Source organism: Neopsephotus bourkii, unplaced genomic scaffold (genome assembly GCF_033783945.1).
Source record: "Neopsephotus bourkii isolate Nb327-2 ecotype Australia unplaced genomic scaffold, CSIRO-AGI_Nbou_v1 NB_962, whole genome shotgun sequence".
NCBI lineage: Eukaryota > Metazoa > Chordata > Aves > Psittaciformes > Psittacidae > Neopsephotus > Neopsephotus bourkii.
The window spans coordinates 9,675,831-9,692,038 of NW_026901456.1; the positions used below are offsets into that span (position 1 = coordinate 9,675,831).

The following is a 16,208-nucleotide window of genomic DNA, read 5'->3' on the forward strand; positions in this document are numbered from 1 at the left end:
CCATGACTAGCACACACATATACAGTTGCATTTTCCTGGGCTTTCAATTTGGAGGTTTTTGGTTTTATTTAATACTTCTGTATGGTTTTGGATTCTCCTCAGTTTTATGAAGACTTTCTGGGAAAAGTGAGAGGAAATTCTGTTATCTGCAAACATATAACCAGAATTAAATTTCTAAGAATTATTTATTTTTAAAAGACAAATATGAATAAGGTCTGAGGTAAGAATTTGAACTCAGTAATTCTCATGTCTAGTAAACATGTGCAGGGAGTACCAAAGAGATGCTTTCCAGAACTAGACTGATACCTTGCTGCAAAACAACTATGGGATTTATTCACCCTCCCCCACTTCAATTTTTTTCTTTTTTTAAACTAGACCATTTGGTCTTTTACAGTATAGCCACGCAACTGTAAATTCAGTTTGTACCTGTCCTATACCCACATATTCTTTAAATCCACTGGAACAAAGACATTTTCAAATGTTTTTGAAACCCCCCGTTGGGGTTTACTAAACTTCTTTGATGTTTTCACCCTGACCACATAAATGAACTCTTTATTTAAAAGAAAGGTGATTAGGACCAGTTTCATAACAATGAGATAAAGAGTGCCCGTCAGATTTCTCTTCTTCTAAGAAACTTCCCAGCCGAAGTCAACAGCTAGCAAGAACTGTACGAAGGACGTAACTCACTAATAAATGTTCTTCAAACATTCCAAGGAGCATTCATGTTTTCTGACTGATCCATTCCAAACATTTCGCCATGAAGTGATAGTTTCTTTTCTGTTTAAGGCATCCTCAGTCTAAGTTCTAGCATCCTAGTTCGCAGTAGTCTTCCTTGATACGGGAGTAACTAATTTGCACAGTAGCTTCCAACATTATAAGCTTCACTTAAAATGCATCTCTAAACACTGTGCCCTGGCAATCCTCCAGCTTATTCACATATAGATAGAAATATTAAAGTATTTGTGCACCCTCTGTTACTCGGATGAAAAACAGCTTTTTACAGAAATCCTTGAAGACAGACAGGATACAGTGATGAATTAACACACTCCAAATTAAGGTACAATGGCAGTACTGTCCTCATGCTCCTTAAAACTAGTCCACAGTCCCCTGGATTTTACTAAAATCCTGTCTAGAAAGCTACCTTTTCATTCCACCACCACAGAGATTTCAATACGGGTGACATGGAAACACTGCAGAGAATCAGCATATGGGACCTCCCTTCTCCTTAACATGCCCATACCAAAAAATTCTATTTATTCAAATTCTGAGTTGCAAAAACTACAGGTTCACAATTTCTAACTGTCAATATGTGAACACTCACCTACCGGCAACAGGCCAAATATATACTATATAATCAAAACTATCAAACCACGTAAGGGCTGCAGTAGCAGTGTTACACCAAAGCAGAGATCTAATCAAAGTACCAGACAACCATCTTAAGAACCACTCTAGCGAGCACTGAAACCTCTTGTAGCCCTATATCCATGGAGGAAGGCTTCTAGGTCTCCCCTGCCCTGGGCAACCAGGTCAGTGTAACAGATCTAGATGTTTTAACACTTACACTCAATTCACTCATGTACTGAAATTTCTGTTGTAACAGCCCTAGCCAAACCCAGACGTTATATAAAAGAGTTCAGTACAATCAACTGCACTAGAATACAACCACATGAAATGATTAAAATATTTTTTTTCCAGGTGCCAGATATCTGCCATCAAGTTTGGATAAAATCAAAAATATCTTACTCCTTGCTGAGCTTTTAATCCTGCCTCCTCAGAACATGTCAAAACTGATAACCATGGCAGACACTTACACTTGATGTCTTTATTTTCTCAGTAGCATCAAAATCTACAAACTGCAGTTCTAGCTGTCTCCCTCTCCTGAACTGCCCTTCCCATCCATTCATCCCCCACAGTCCTCCTCACCTCCCCCAACATGTTGACACGGGAGTTTTAAAAAGAAATCAGAATGAAGTACATTGCACAGAAGGGAGATTTATTTTAGCATAGGCACATACGAAGCAGCAGCATTGAGAAAACTACTTGAATGCAAGAACTCTATTAAGTTATCTCAGCTTTTATCCAAGTTAATGTATTTACTTTGTAAGATCTCAAGTCAAATATTTTTTTTTTAAACACAGACCTAAGGTACCACAGTGCCTGTGCAGAATAAAAACTATATAATTTTACAGGACATTTTTATGTGGATCTGTGAGTGCCCAAAGACATTACTGCAAAAAATGTTCTATTTAGGAACATGTGACATAATGCAAGCCAGATCTTTCAAAACTATCTGTACAGGTATTACTTCTTTGAAAGGAAGTAATGTCTCAGAGTGAAGGGAAGTATTGATGTGGTAGATGACAGAATACAGCATCTTCCTAACCTTTCACACTTACTTCCATCACTATAACTTACACCCAGAATATATTTTCTGAAGTCTTTTTTCTTTTTGTTCCATAAGATCAACAAAATGCAACAAAACCAAAAAACAACCCATGCACCAAATCCTGAAAAATTCTGAAAAATTCAAACCATCAGAAAATTCTATTAAAAAAGCAAGTAGAATGCTTTTCTTTGTGAAAGGAGAAGACATGAACTATAGAATAAATACAATGAATAATGGATGAAAATAATGCTCAATTACTAACCCCATGCAACAGCAAAAACCCAAGTATCAGAGACTATAAAGACTACATAAGGAGGCAAACTATAGCCAAAGCAACTTAAATATCATGCAATCCTTCTAGAAGTTTTTTATTTATAAATCAAAGAACACACAGGACACTTATTTTAAGCATGTAAATTTGCACTGCACCACAGTAAGTAATTTCAGATATGCTGCCTAAGACTGTTCGTCTCTGGTTTCAAACCTTCCTTATATAATAACCTTCATGTGATTCAGCAGTCTCCATCAACCTCTCAGTTCTCTCACACAGCTCTCCTCACAGCTCATAAATATTACCCTTTCTTCACTCACTTCTCTCCCGTTCTTTACCATCACAAATTCCAACTTCATTGATGATACCTAACCCTGTAAGAGCTAGAACTAGGAAATGTGACTGCTTTTTTTTCTTTTAGTCAAGTGTAGCTCTTTGAAAAAAAGTTAATTGCAAACAATAACAAAACAACATATAAGGGTAACCGGTAATATACCACAAGCTTATTCTTTACTAGATGGATTTTTAGAGACACAAAGCTGTAAAGATAACAAGAAACAAGAAATCCTCTCAGTTGGGGTACGGAGAGGAAGACTTTTCTCTAGACCGAAGCTTCCACTGCCAATTCCAGACTAGCTTCATCACAGAATCATAGAATAGTTAGGGTTGGAAAAGACCTTAAGATCATCTATGATCTAGTTCCAACCCTCCTGCCACGGGCAGGGACGCCTCACACTAAACCATGCCACTCCAGGCTTCGTCATTAATAAGATGAAATATGGTTCACATGTTATTTGTACTGGGTTCAGCAAAAAAGGTTTTAACTGAAAACATATTTTGGGGCTCTTTCAGGCTCTTCTTTATGCGTGTAAAAATGAAGATAATCCCCAAAATTATTATGGAAAAAAACCCCAAAACACTTTATACTACATATTTATAAGGAAGCTTATAATGAGAACAAGTAGCATAGTATCCTCTCCAGGTAAGGCCAACCTTAAGAAAAATTACCAGGGTTTTGAGTTTGGAGGGGTGGGGAATGGGAGGTGTTGGTGGCTTCCCCCTCCCCTCCTTTTTTTCTTTTTGGACATCAAAATGCTCTTTTGTCAGCTGCAAACAACTGTTTGAAATAATCTCTGCATGATAGAACTCTTGAGATACACACAAGAAACAGCTATGTTAGAATATCAGCACACTGCGTACAAACAGAACTTGCTTCCAGTAAGTCAAGCATAGACACGCATTGTACTGCCACCCATGCTCTTGAGATAGAACTGCAAAACAACCAGTTAGCATTTATTTTAACTGCAGATAATACTCTGAGCCATACCAAAACACTCTATGCCTATGGAAATAATGATCGACACTTCACCATGAGTTCTGAAAATGCAGAGAAATTAATTTAGTAATCATAGAATAGTTAGGGTTGGAAAGGACCTTAAGATCATCTGCTTACAACCCCCCTGCCATGGGCAGGGACACCTCACACTAAACCATGCCACCCAAGGCTCTCTCCAACCTGGCCTTGAACACCACCAGGGATGGAGCATTCACAACTTCCTTGGGCAACCCATTCCAGTGCCTCACCACCCTCACAGTATAGAACTTGCCCCTTATATCCAATCTCAACTTCCCCTGTTTAAGTTTGAACCCGTTACCCCTTGTCCTATCACTACAGTCCCTGATGAAAAGTCCCTCGCCAGTACCATTTCAGGCCCCACTTACCACTTCTCCTAATAATGAGTCATTAGAACAAAAGACAGACAAAATAATTCAAGTCACAATCTATTCTGAAATGCTTAACATAAGAAGAGTACAACCATCAGAAACTATTATAATTAATGTTTAATTAGTCGATTGATTTCAACACTCATTTACAGCAATCTTTAAATTAAGTCCCCGAGAGTACATAAGAAGTCAGGATATATGAATGCCTTCATTGTTGTACTACAGGGGTTATTTCTAAAAAAAAAACCAACTACTTCAACTCCAAAATGGCCTGGTGCAAAAGTGGCATCATACAACTTCTACTGGAGCCAGGGCTTTGCAAGACAATACAAAACTTCCCCGGCATCTTCCAATTTGACCTCTCCTTCCGTATGCCAGAATTCACTTATTTTGGTTCACTCTTTTATGCTTTATTTACCCTTTCTGCCTTTCCACGACCCAGATGGAAGAAACTGCCACAGGATTTTTCAGAATGTATTTAAGAGTCCCTATAAAATGCAATGAACACAGAACATGCTGCTGCTCTACTGCTTGCATATATCTAGTATTGATGTCTTTCCAGAATTAGTCCTCCCTATTCAAATTATGCACTTATACACACTTTTAAGGAAAACAACCATGTAAGATCATACAATTACCCATTGTGCTATATGCTTTCCTGCACCTCTGTCTCAGTCATGAGCTTCAAATTATTTCCTACTACAATATAATAATGCTAACTATTTTTGATAATGTCACTGTGAGAAATGTCTTCATTTTACTAATCTGAAGTCCTGGCACCTCTACACAGACCTACATACAAGGCAGTTCTACTATGCAAGATTTTTTTCCCTGTCTTACTTAAAGCACTATCCAAAATACTGAAAGGTACTTCAAAAAATCTGGCATCTGCAGAAATAAAAAGCAACCTGAGAAGATTTTTCCCAGTACAAGTCCATCGCCTGTGCAGAAGCTTTCAGGTGTCTATGATTCTCTCAATACTAATACATACCCACATATCTATGCTTACATAAGAAAACCTGAATGGATAATAATTCAGAAAAACCTAAACTGTATCAAGTCAATTGATCTGCCATTTCAGCAAGTGGCACGAATATTTATTTCCGGATTTGTAACGAATTGTACATATAGGTGAACGTTGCCATTAACACTCAATTAATATGCCAAAAAATTAATTGTAGGTAAATACTTCAAACTTATATTGAAATTCACCTTTTTTTAAAATGTGGTAATTTACAGTAACATTAATTAAAACAAACAAACAAACAAACAAACAAACAAAGTCAGCATATACAGACCTTCCAGTAGTCAGATTGTAAACTGTAGTACCTCTGGTATGCAGATAATGCTGTAGGAGAGAAAAATGAATGTTGAATTCGTTTGGTTACATTTTCTTTGAAGAGAAAGACAGAAAACCTTAGGAGTCAGAATACACAACATTAAAATGATAAATGGTTTAATAAAAGTAACACTGCCACAATAAGTACACTGTTGTGGGTAATGCATTCCTTGATATTGTAATTTTGTTTTATGAAATGTCAACCCAAAAGTATATTTATTATTAATCTTATGAATGTAAATCAAGCAATATTTTACAGAAAACCTCTAATAAAGAAATCATTTTAAATTTTGGGATTTTCATGCTGGACAAAGCTGCTGTAAGATTTAAAAATTTAATCATGTAGCTCATTTACCATGCTCCCTGGTGTCCTGTAATTTCTAAAGAACTGGTGCAGAGGGACATACAAAAAGAAATCAATTTCACATGCCCTTTCATTCAGTAACTAGAGAAACAAAAGCAGGCAGAAAAAAGTTTATATTTTATTCAACATCCAAGACCAAAACTAACCTGGAAAACAGCACTAAAAGCAGCTCTGTTTGGTAGAACAGTAGCTCTACCTGGCAAAATATTTCTCAAATCATCATTCCTGCACTGCTCTTTCCCACTAAAAATTCTGGTTGATTCACCTTGCCCTTATGTTTACAGGCCACATCAGACTGTAACACAAATGTTACAGTAAGAACAACATTCTTGTAAGAACACTGCAGTAGGCACCATCCAAAAAATTAAGAGTTTAAGTAAAAATTCACTGTGGTAACACCAAGATTTTGATTTTTTAAAGTATCTGCATTTTAAATTTATGTGAGAATGGTTTCTATACAGTATGTATGTTCCAAACAACAAAAGAAGGAGAACTCTGCTTTGAAAAAATACAAGCTCTAAACAGATTAAGACAGCAAGAACAATATGTACTTTATGTGCAGGTTCATTTCCTGTAAGTGCCACGGGTAAACAATGTCCCCAAATTTTATCACCCTTCTAATGCCTATCTTGCATATTCGTTTCTGTAACCTAAGAAAAGTCCTTACGTATAAGCAAAATAAGAACAACATACTCTTAATGACAAGGCACACAGAGCTTTCTCTTCTGAAGAACAGACAGATGAGTGCAACGACAGATGAAGCCTCACAACCTTGTATTTTTTAATGCCTGACAAATGCCAAATCATGCCCATAAGGTGCCCATCACCACTGGAACTGCTTGTGAAGCCAACCTCTAATTTTGATGCTCTAAACTGGGATTTATTTACATGCCCAGAGGAGGAAAAAAAACAGAACACAAAAAAAAAAAAAAAACCACCAACCCAGAATACTCATCATCCATATGCTATCAACATGCAGTATGCGTAAATGAAATGTATGCAACTTAAGTTGAATAAGATCACCTGAAAATCCATTGGGCTAAGCCTTTCAGGACACAATTCCTCCCCCATCCCCCCCACCACATTTGGTACAATCTGAAGGATGACTGCAGTCTGACAGTGTAAATTTAAGAATGTTATGACTAAGCATATTTCGGTCACATTCTGTAACTGTGTTATAAAGGATACTCACAATAACACAAAACCTCCTACCCCAAATGCTCCTTCTAGATTCACATTCTCCCAGCTATCAATGACTTCTTGACAGAAAGGCATAATTAAAAAAGCACCAAAACAAACCAAAACCACCAGAAAACCCCAGCAACACTGAAGGCTGCAGTATCATTTACACCTTTACTTTTCATCCAAGATTGGTCATCCCAAGGTGAGGCAATTTTTGTCAATAAATAAATAAATAAATAAAGAAATTCTATGAACTACTGCCCCTCTTTTAACATAGGTTCAACTCTCATTTTTACAGACACAACTATTCCATTTCAGTTAACATGTCCTTTTTTAATGAAATGGGTGCTTTCAAATCACTCCTACTCACACCAGAATTCTGAGACAACCTTTTGATAAGGAGCTTATTACTGAGCTTTTCCAATCTCAAAGTCTGCCACTGAAATTCTTAAAGATACGGAACTGCTGCAGGCCAAATACATAGAAACTTTTTTTTTTTCAGCATGCAAAACACTCCAGCTCATCTAGAAAATGCATGCCTGGACATGCCCAGAATAGGACTGAGTACCAACAACAGGACAATGTTTCTTGCTTCACTGTCAACGGTATTTGTAAAATGACCTAGACAACCACAGAACACTCACTTAAAAGCACAAAGGTGAGAGAGCACATTCAGACATCTAAACCAATATTGTACAAGTGACTCTAGAATTCCTTAAAAAGGTGCTCATAGTTACCTATCTCCATCCTTCTACCCACTATTTCATTACTTACTGTATCAATTCACACTCTTCCTATTAACATCTCTCTCCAAACCCAGGCAATTTACATTATTTGCCTAACAGAGAATCCTTAGGATCAGACTGCTGAAAACCTTAAAACCGAGGGGCAGATACAGCATTTACCACCGTATTCTAAATAGAAAAGGGGGTGGTACATATGCCCCAAAGCTACATTGTAGCTTTTCAGATCAATCATCATCAGCTACACTACTTGAACAGAGTAGAAGGATTTTTACCTGCCACCACTCTGGGAAGAAAAACACCATCTTTCCACCCAAACAACTGAAATTACTGGACAGTAAGAAACCTCATCAACTCAGGCTCACTTTGGACTCCGCCTTTAAGCCTCTGCCTCCTATACAGAGAAGACCCTCGCCAAGTTCATACAGTTACAGTATACTGCTTTCCTCTTGCAGGTTTCTACAGCCACCCAGAACTACCGACTTTAACACTGTCAGCCTTTATTATTTGTCATCTAAAAATTTGCCTTCTCCTTTTACTATGACTAAGGGTCAAGGGACATCTCATTATCAGGACAGAGATGACAGGGGTTTCTTATTCACCTCTGTGTAAGCCTCCTTGATTTCACACAGAGAACACAAATTAGATTTTATGTAATTACCAGGTATGGGGTTTCCAGGTGTTATCTTGTTACTTAATGGTGTGGAGGTTTTTTTATACACTTAATTTCATAAACGGTAGAACTTTATAAAATACATAATTGTATCAGCAATACAACAGACAATCTCTCTTCGTATCCAGACTAAAACTGTAACCTAACAAACAAGGTGAAAATGGGAGCAAAATGTCTAAACGACATCCACCTACCTGTCATTTTTAGCACATCTAATCACAAATCACACAGTCAAAGAATAACTTTTATGATCTGTCTTAACAAACCTACTTTATACTTGAAAAATTAAGAGGCCTTTCAAAGTGATGCAAACATGGTGCAGTTTCAGCATTTTAGTGCTTGAGTAAGGAAAAAGAGAACTAGATGCTGACACCATCTAGTGGCACCTTGCAAGGCTTAATGTGACTAACAGATTTTGGCTTGCTGAATATTTCAGAAAGTTAAAAGCACTAATTTGATGACATACTCCTGAAAAGAGTTTTAAAACAATTCAGAGGTCCATATTCTTCCACATAAATCAAGAGTTGTTTTCTTAAATATAAATTTATTTTCATGTTAATTTTTAATCAAGCACTGACATTTCTTAGTGCTTAGCTGATGTGAGAACAAGCACTTTGATAGAAAAAAAGCTGAAGAACTTTACAAGGGAAACAATGAAAGGGCACATGCATTGCTTTAGATTGACAATGCTTCCAGGGGGAAAAAGAAAAATCTTCATTGAACACTTAGGAGACACACACAGGTTATGGAAACAGCTTATTACATCGCACAGGTTTTATCCACAAGTGTTTTAACCTATCAAGATGAACACTACTGGGCCATAAAACTAAAGACATGAAAAGGTGAGGGAATGCCAAGGTTGAGTCAATGGAATTTACTTTTTGTTGGGTCAAACATGGACTGGATGCCCAGGCCCAAAGAGTCAATGGTGAATGGAGGTAGACGCAGTTAGTGGCTGGTTACAAGTGGTGTTCCCCAGGGCCATTTCTGTTTAACAATTCTATCGGTGATCTAGATGAGGGGATTGCGTGCACATTCAGTAAGTTTGCAAGTAAGCCACCAAGTTGGGCAGGAGTGTTGATCTGCTGGAGGGTAGAAAGGCTCTACAGAGGGATCCAGACAGGCTGGATATCGATGGGCTGAGGCCAATTGTATGAGGTTCACAGAAAGACTCAGCAATGGCCCCTGCACTTGGGTAAAAACCACATGCAACGCTACAGGCTTCAGGAAGAGTGGCTGGGAAGCATCTGGCAGAAAACTACCTGTGGGTGTTGGTCAACAGTCAGCTGAACACGAGCCAGCAGTAGCCCACGTGGCCAAGAAGGCCAACAGCATCATGCCTTGTATAAGAAACCGTGTGGCCAGCAGGGCCAGGTCAGCGATTGTCCCCCTGTACTCAGCACTGGTGAGGCCACACCTCAAATACTGTGTTCAGCTTTGGGCCTGTCATGACAAGACAGACACTGAGATGCTGGAGCATGTCCAAAGACAGACAACGATGCTGGTGAAGGGTCTGGAGCTTAAGTTATGAGCATGGCTGAAGGAACTGGGGTAATTTACCCTGGAAAAAAGGAGACTGAAAGGAGACCTTATCATTCTCTACAACTGTTCAAAAGGAGGTTGTAATGAGGTGGGTGTCAGTCTCTTCTCCCAAGTAACAAGAGACAGGTTGGCAGGTTTAGACTGGGTATTAAGAAAGATTTCCTCATGGAAAGGGCTGTCAAGCACTGGAACAGGCTGTGAAGGGGAGTGGTGGAGTCACCATCCTTGGATGTATTTAAAATACGTGTAGATGTGGTACTAACGGAAACGGTTTAATGGTGGACTCCGCAGTGTTACATTAGCGGTTGGATTTTATGATCCTAAAGGTCTTTTCCAACCTAAATGATTCTATAACTCCACAATGGAAAAAAAACACAAACAAACATGGAAGCTAGAGCAGCAAAATGCAACTCAGTTCTTTTGTTCCAAGGCCTTAGGAAAGAGGTTGTTCTCCATATCCTGCAGAGATCTGTGCTGAAAGTACCAAAGAGATGATGAAGGAAGCCTTAAAGCATTGTCTTGTTTTTAAAACAGAATGCAGGGAGACACACAAAGGCAACACAATCATACACTGAAGAGAAAATAATAATTATCACCAATTAGTCCTGTAAGTAATTTTATTAACTACACATCCTCATCTGGAAATATACTACAGCTGTAAAACGGTGAGAATCCCACTGTCCCACAGTCATGTCCAACTAACTGGCCTAGGAGACTAAGTGGTATTAGATGTGTAAGACATACAGGAGTTTTACAAGGAGTTTACTGTTACAGAAATCCTTTAGATAATGAACTCTATTAAAGGTCTTGAAATACTGACAGTATCAATGAAGGAACACAATGGAATCACATGATGCTCAAAAAACCTTCAAACAGCATATTCTGCAAAATTACTTCTAACAATTAAAGTGTTTATTTAGAACACTGCCCCAAATGAGAATTTTCAGACCACCAGTCAAATAACAAGGTCCAGCCATATTCTATAACAACAATCTTCTAATGCTAACCCCTGCCTCCCCCAACTTGTAAAAAATATTTTAATGTTTTAAGCTTAAGATGATGTTCTTATTTTGTTCTAAAGGAGTATCACATAATGGTTTGGACTGCCTGAAATTAAACCACCCAATATTTAATAGCAGCATCCTAAAGCTGAAATCAACAGCAACCCAATTTCTGCCAGTTATTAACAATTACAGACAACAAAATTAAAAATCTTAAACCTAAATATCAAACTCATTTAAAAGTTACCTCTTTCACAACTCAAGACTGCTATGCCACTTAAAATTCATTATAATTCTTCAGGACTCATCAGTAAAAGATGACCCAGCAGCAAAGAGCACAATCCTGTGCATGCTAGAAAGTTCTCTCTTACTTTAAAAGATGACTCTACTACTACTCTGTGTATCAGACCACAGCACATTCAAATGCTTCCTAATGACAATACTTTCCATCAAACTACAACAAGATGGAGACATCAGCCACCTCAGAGAAATCCTCTACAGAGCTATAATACAAAGGAACACATGTACCTTGCTGAATTTGGGAGTTTTCTCTCAACCAAACACAACAATCAAAAAGCCTTTAAATTTGGTTTAGGCTGTATCTTAATAAACCAGGACCTCAAATGCAGGAAGGGGGAGGGGGCTTAGTTTTGGTTTACATTTTAGCCTACCAATTACTTGAAAAATGCCCTTGGACTAATTAACTCTATCTTATAAATTATTTATTTTTATATTGGTGCATTTGACAGTGCAGTTACTATCTATAAATAAAAATATTATTAAAACTGTTCAGATGTAGTACAGAAAAAAATGTGATCACGACTTGAGTACAGCAGTAAGAATTATTTTAGTGCAGTACTTACTGTGCTTTAGTGACTGTGATTTGAACAACAGTATGTTTTTCCCAAATCGTTCTTTAATTGCATTATCTACTCCCAAGATTTTTTCTTAGAGAACAGAGTTCAAGGAGGCAAATTATAAAAGTATGTCTCCACCTGTGCAACTGTTGGCTGTCCTCTAAGGCGTAAGTTGGAACACAGTCACTATATATGACCCTTCTAAAAAACAGATATAAAGATCCCTAAGGAAAGCCACAGTTGATGTCAGACTACATGAGCTCATTAAACAGCATTCAACTAGAATACAAGCCTTAAAGATCACTGTCTATGCTCTGTACTCCTTATGGAAGCCAGTCATGAGGTAAAAATAAGTTTTAAAATCTCCAAATGCTGATGTAGCATCCCTTTATTCCTAAATTAGCAGCACAGTCATTCTGGTTACTGTGCTGTCCCTCCCAGGGAAGGCAGTAGCAAAGTTCCCAGGTATATAGGTAGCATGGAGCCCTAACGGGACTTACAATGCTGACAAGTGTCCAAAAATCTGCATGACAATCCATCAACATCCTCCAGCAAAACCTAAGGCTGAGGTTTCACATTTGGGGGCAACTGTGCCACTTTGTTCTTCTAGGTTATTTTTCAATTGGATGAGCTCCCCACACAGCTGCACGTTCAGCTGTGCCAGCCCAAAGCAGAGAACAGCAACAAGCAGATGGGGGCTGCCACTAAAGACACACCCAGGGAACAACAGGTTTGGAAACCTCTGAAACAATCAAACAGAACAGTTTTGATTGGGAGGAGCAAACGTTTTCATCTGGGGAAATCCTGAAGCCAAAGTCTAACCAGTAATGATCAAGACAGCAAAAGCTGGACACAGAAACGAGCTTGAACATACTTGCTAAGCTGAATCAATTTGCGCTGGCTATGATCACATGAATACACATCACTGGCTCACAGTATTTAAAATCTGCAAAAAGGTTGATACCTTGCCTAGAACCTTCTCCTCGCAGTACCCGAGCACAGTTAACAAGACAACTCAATTTCATGTCGGCAGAGAAAACCCTTTAACAACAGCAATTTGAACACACTGTATTCTGGGAAATCTGCAAGCTGCACACTAGCCTTGGGAATTTTAAAGGCTAGGAAAAAACAATGATACTCTAGTCTAATCTCAGATAAATACAGAGTAAAGAGTCTCATCCATAAATTTCTGATGCAAACCCACAACTTCTGTTGGAGACAACTACTTTGTTTTTACGCAAGAGGAAAAAAAGGAAGAAACAAATAAAAAAAAGCACATAACATCTGAACTTCAGCAGCTAAGTGACAGAAAATACAATGCACTTCAAGTAATTTCAAGAGAAATTACTGCAACATTTAACAGGCTTCATTTAAAAATATATGTGCTAGATGTATTTAGACTTCAACAAGGCATCAGCCATCTATTTACCATAGATTCAAAGGGGGCCTGACCCTAAATGATACTTCCCTGGTTGATTCCAATAATGACATGCAGTAACCTACCATGAATCTTCCTCAAGGTCCCTGTTTTCTGGGGTACAAGTCCTAATTCTTATATACAAACGACCTACAGCTTTTTGTTACTACATTTATAAGAAGATACTAGCTAAACGAAAATACTAACATGCAGTGGATTATTAACCTTCACTGAACCAAATGATCCATGTCTGTCAAGGTATTTAGAAAAAATGAGAGATATCAAAACAGGAGAAACTATACACATGAAACCTAACTCATCTCTATCAACCGAGCCCTGCTTCATCTCAATTGCTGTTCATACATCTGCAGCTATTTTTTTCTGCTTTCCACAAACTGTTTTGCAGGCATTTTTAAACAAACAACACTCTCACATTTGCCTTTACTTAAAGACACACATTTCTACATTATAAAGGTGCGCACATTTATTAACTATATTTAGTTAAATAAATAATAGGCTTACAAGGATTAAAAAAAATTTAAAAAGGTGCAGTATTAGTCATGCTGCTATCGTGTGATATTTTATTAATTAGATCCTATTTATTAAACATATCAACTTCTCCATAACTTTGTCCAAGACTAATTACAGACTGGACAGATCTATAGTTCTGAAAATCATCCTGTTTCAGCATTTTATACTTCTGGAACTTCAGTACTTAAAAACTGGATAAAATATACATTACTGGGATCAAAACACTCCTTAACTCCCTTTACTTTTCACTTCCAAAGCATTTAATATTTAACTATAATTGCAATTAGAATGTATGATAATTAAAGTAACAGAATTTATAGAATGGAACAATGTTTATTTGTACGTTAAACTGCTAATGCAATGCACCAGCAGTCTACTTCTTTCACGTAATAGTAGTATATTAATTATGGAACACTTACGACTTTTGCATTGTAGCTAATACTTTTACAGTCTTTGGTACTGGAGTTCAACAACTGTTGTGAACAAGAAAATGTGGCCCTCAACAAAAAAAATCAAATCCAACTCTTTAACTTCCATTTTCCCATCAGTTAAGATTCCTCCGGTATTATTTTCAGTACTACCCCATCTCTTTCAGAATACAGATACATCTTTTTTTAAAATACATTTATTAGTAACAAAGGTTTGTTCACTTCTTGAAACTTCTTTCATGACTGAGATATGACTTTAAATAAGCATCTAAGAAAATACTAAGGATTTTAACTTAGGTTTTAATGGCTAAATGTCTCTGGAGATCTGGTATTTTCAACCATCATTTGTATTTTTAATGCTTGTTCTTTAAAACTGTATACACAGTACAAAGGAGACTCCCCACCAGTAAACCTCGTCTCTGACCCATAGCAACACCTAGTCCTGCCGGTCTTAACTGTTATCAACTCAACAGCAGAGTTAATACAGCCCACAACCCTGCGTTGTCTTTGCCAAGTAAAATATATACAATAAGCCATACTGCAGTCACATCATATCAAGCTGTATCAGGCTAATAAGAAACAGCAGCGCAAGTTGTTTTCAGAGGGAGTGGTTAAATTTTCTAAAAATGAAAACGAAAATAAAAAGATGGGATCAGACTATTCTCCAGAAAAAATCTACAGACAGCATCCTGCCACATTCCCTTCAGGCTTCCCCATGTCTCTGGAACTGGAAACATAAGTGGTTATATTATACCAGTTCGATGGGATGTAGTTAAAAGCTGGGGGCTCTCAAGCTGCTTGTACAAATAATGGATACTAAGGTCCCTGAGTTGCCCATATATTCAACAGAAAGAGACAGATGTCTCAATAACTCAAAGCCTTCTGAATTTAGCTACTGAATTCAGATAACTGCAAATTCCTCCCTAATACTATCAAATTTAAATACTTCTCACCTAAAAAATGAACGTTCCAGCAACCCCAACTCACACTGGTTTATGTCAGACATAGTGAACAAGTGGACTTGTTTCACTGTTATGAAAGGGTCCACAGCAAGCCTGAATCACTAAAATGTGTTTCTGAGCTACTAGCAGTTATAATTCATTTCCCTATTCATAAGTTCCAAGGTAACCGTAAACCAGTATTTCTGTGTGTCTGGAATAAAGGCATTTTCAGGGTGAAGGTGTTCTTTGTGTCCTTACACAAAGTCAAACAGAACTGCATTCTTATTAAAACCAAAAAGCAACAACAATGGAAAAACACATGCCACTTAAAAAATTAAATTAAAAACAAAAAATGCTCCAACCTCTTCTAATTAGCTAAGGTAGGGCAACACCCAAAAAGACTTTCTACTCATTCATACCTTCAACAGTCACTGGAAGGGAGGCAGCTATTAGAGACTGGTCCAGACACCCAGCATGACATTAAATAGACACAGAACAAGCTGAAACCTAGCCCATGTCTCAGCACACAGGAGAGTATCTTTGTGAATCCACACCACTACCAAAAAACCGCTCTACTGACCTACACGGAACAAAGCACAAGTGTACACAAGGTTCTGTGTTCACTGGCTGCAGTGGTGGCATAAAAGACTTAAGTACTTTCAAAGACTGATGAAGCAGAGACATAAAAAGAATGAAGCCACGTAGCCCCCAGATGCCCAACACCATTCTTCCACTCAATATTTAAAACACAACTTGAAACACACTAAGTGCAGGTTTTTGCTTTTGGATTAACACTTTCAGCCTAGCC

The 16,208-nt window shown here is 37.7% G+C and overlaps 1 protein-coding gene across 17 annotated transcripts in view; it reads right to left on the reverse strand.

Moving 5' to 3' along the window:
- KDM6A (lysine demethylase 6A) overlaps positions 1-16,208 on the reverse strand; it is a 158,176-nt gene that overhangs the window by 100,515 nt on the left and 41,453 nt on the right. For all 17 annotated transcript variants that reach the window (XR_009726379.1, XR_009726378.1, XM_061359307.1 and 14 more), the window contains exon 4: positions 5,681-5,730. Coding sequence is in view for 15 of the 17 variants with exons in the window: in XM_061359307.1 (XP_061215291.1) it covers positions 5,681-5,730 (50 nt within the window). In the remaining 2 variants the exon portion in view is untranslated. The remainder of the gene's footprint in view (positions 1-5,680; positions 5,731-16,208) is intronic.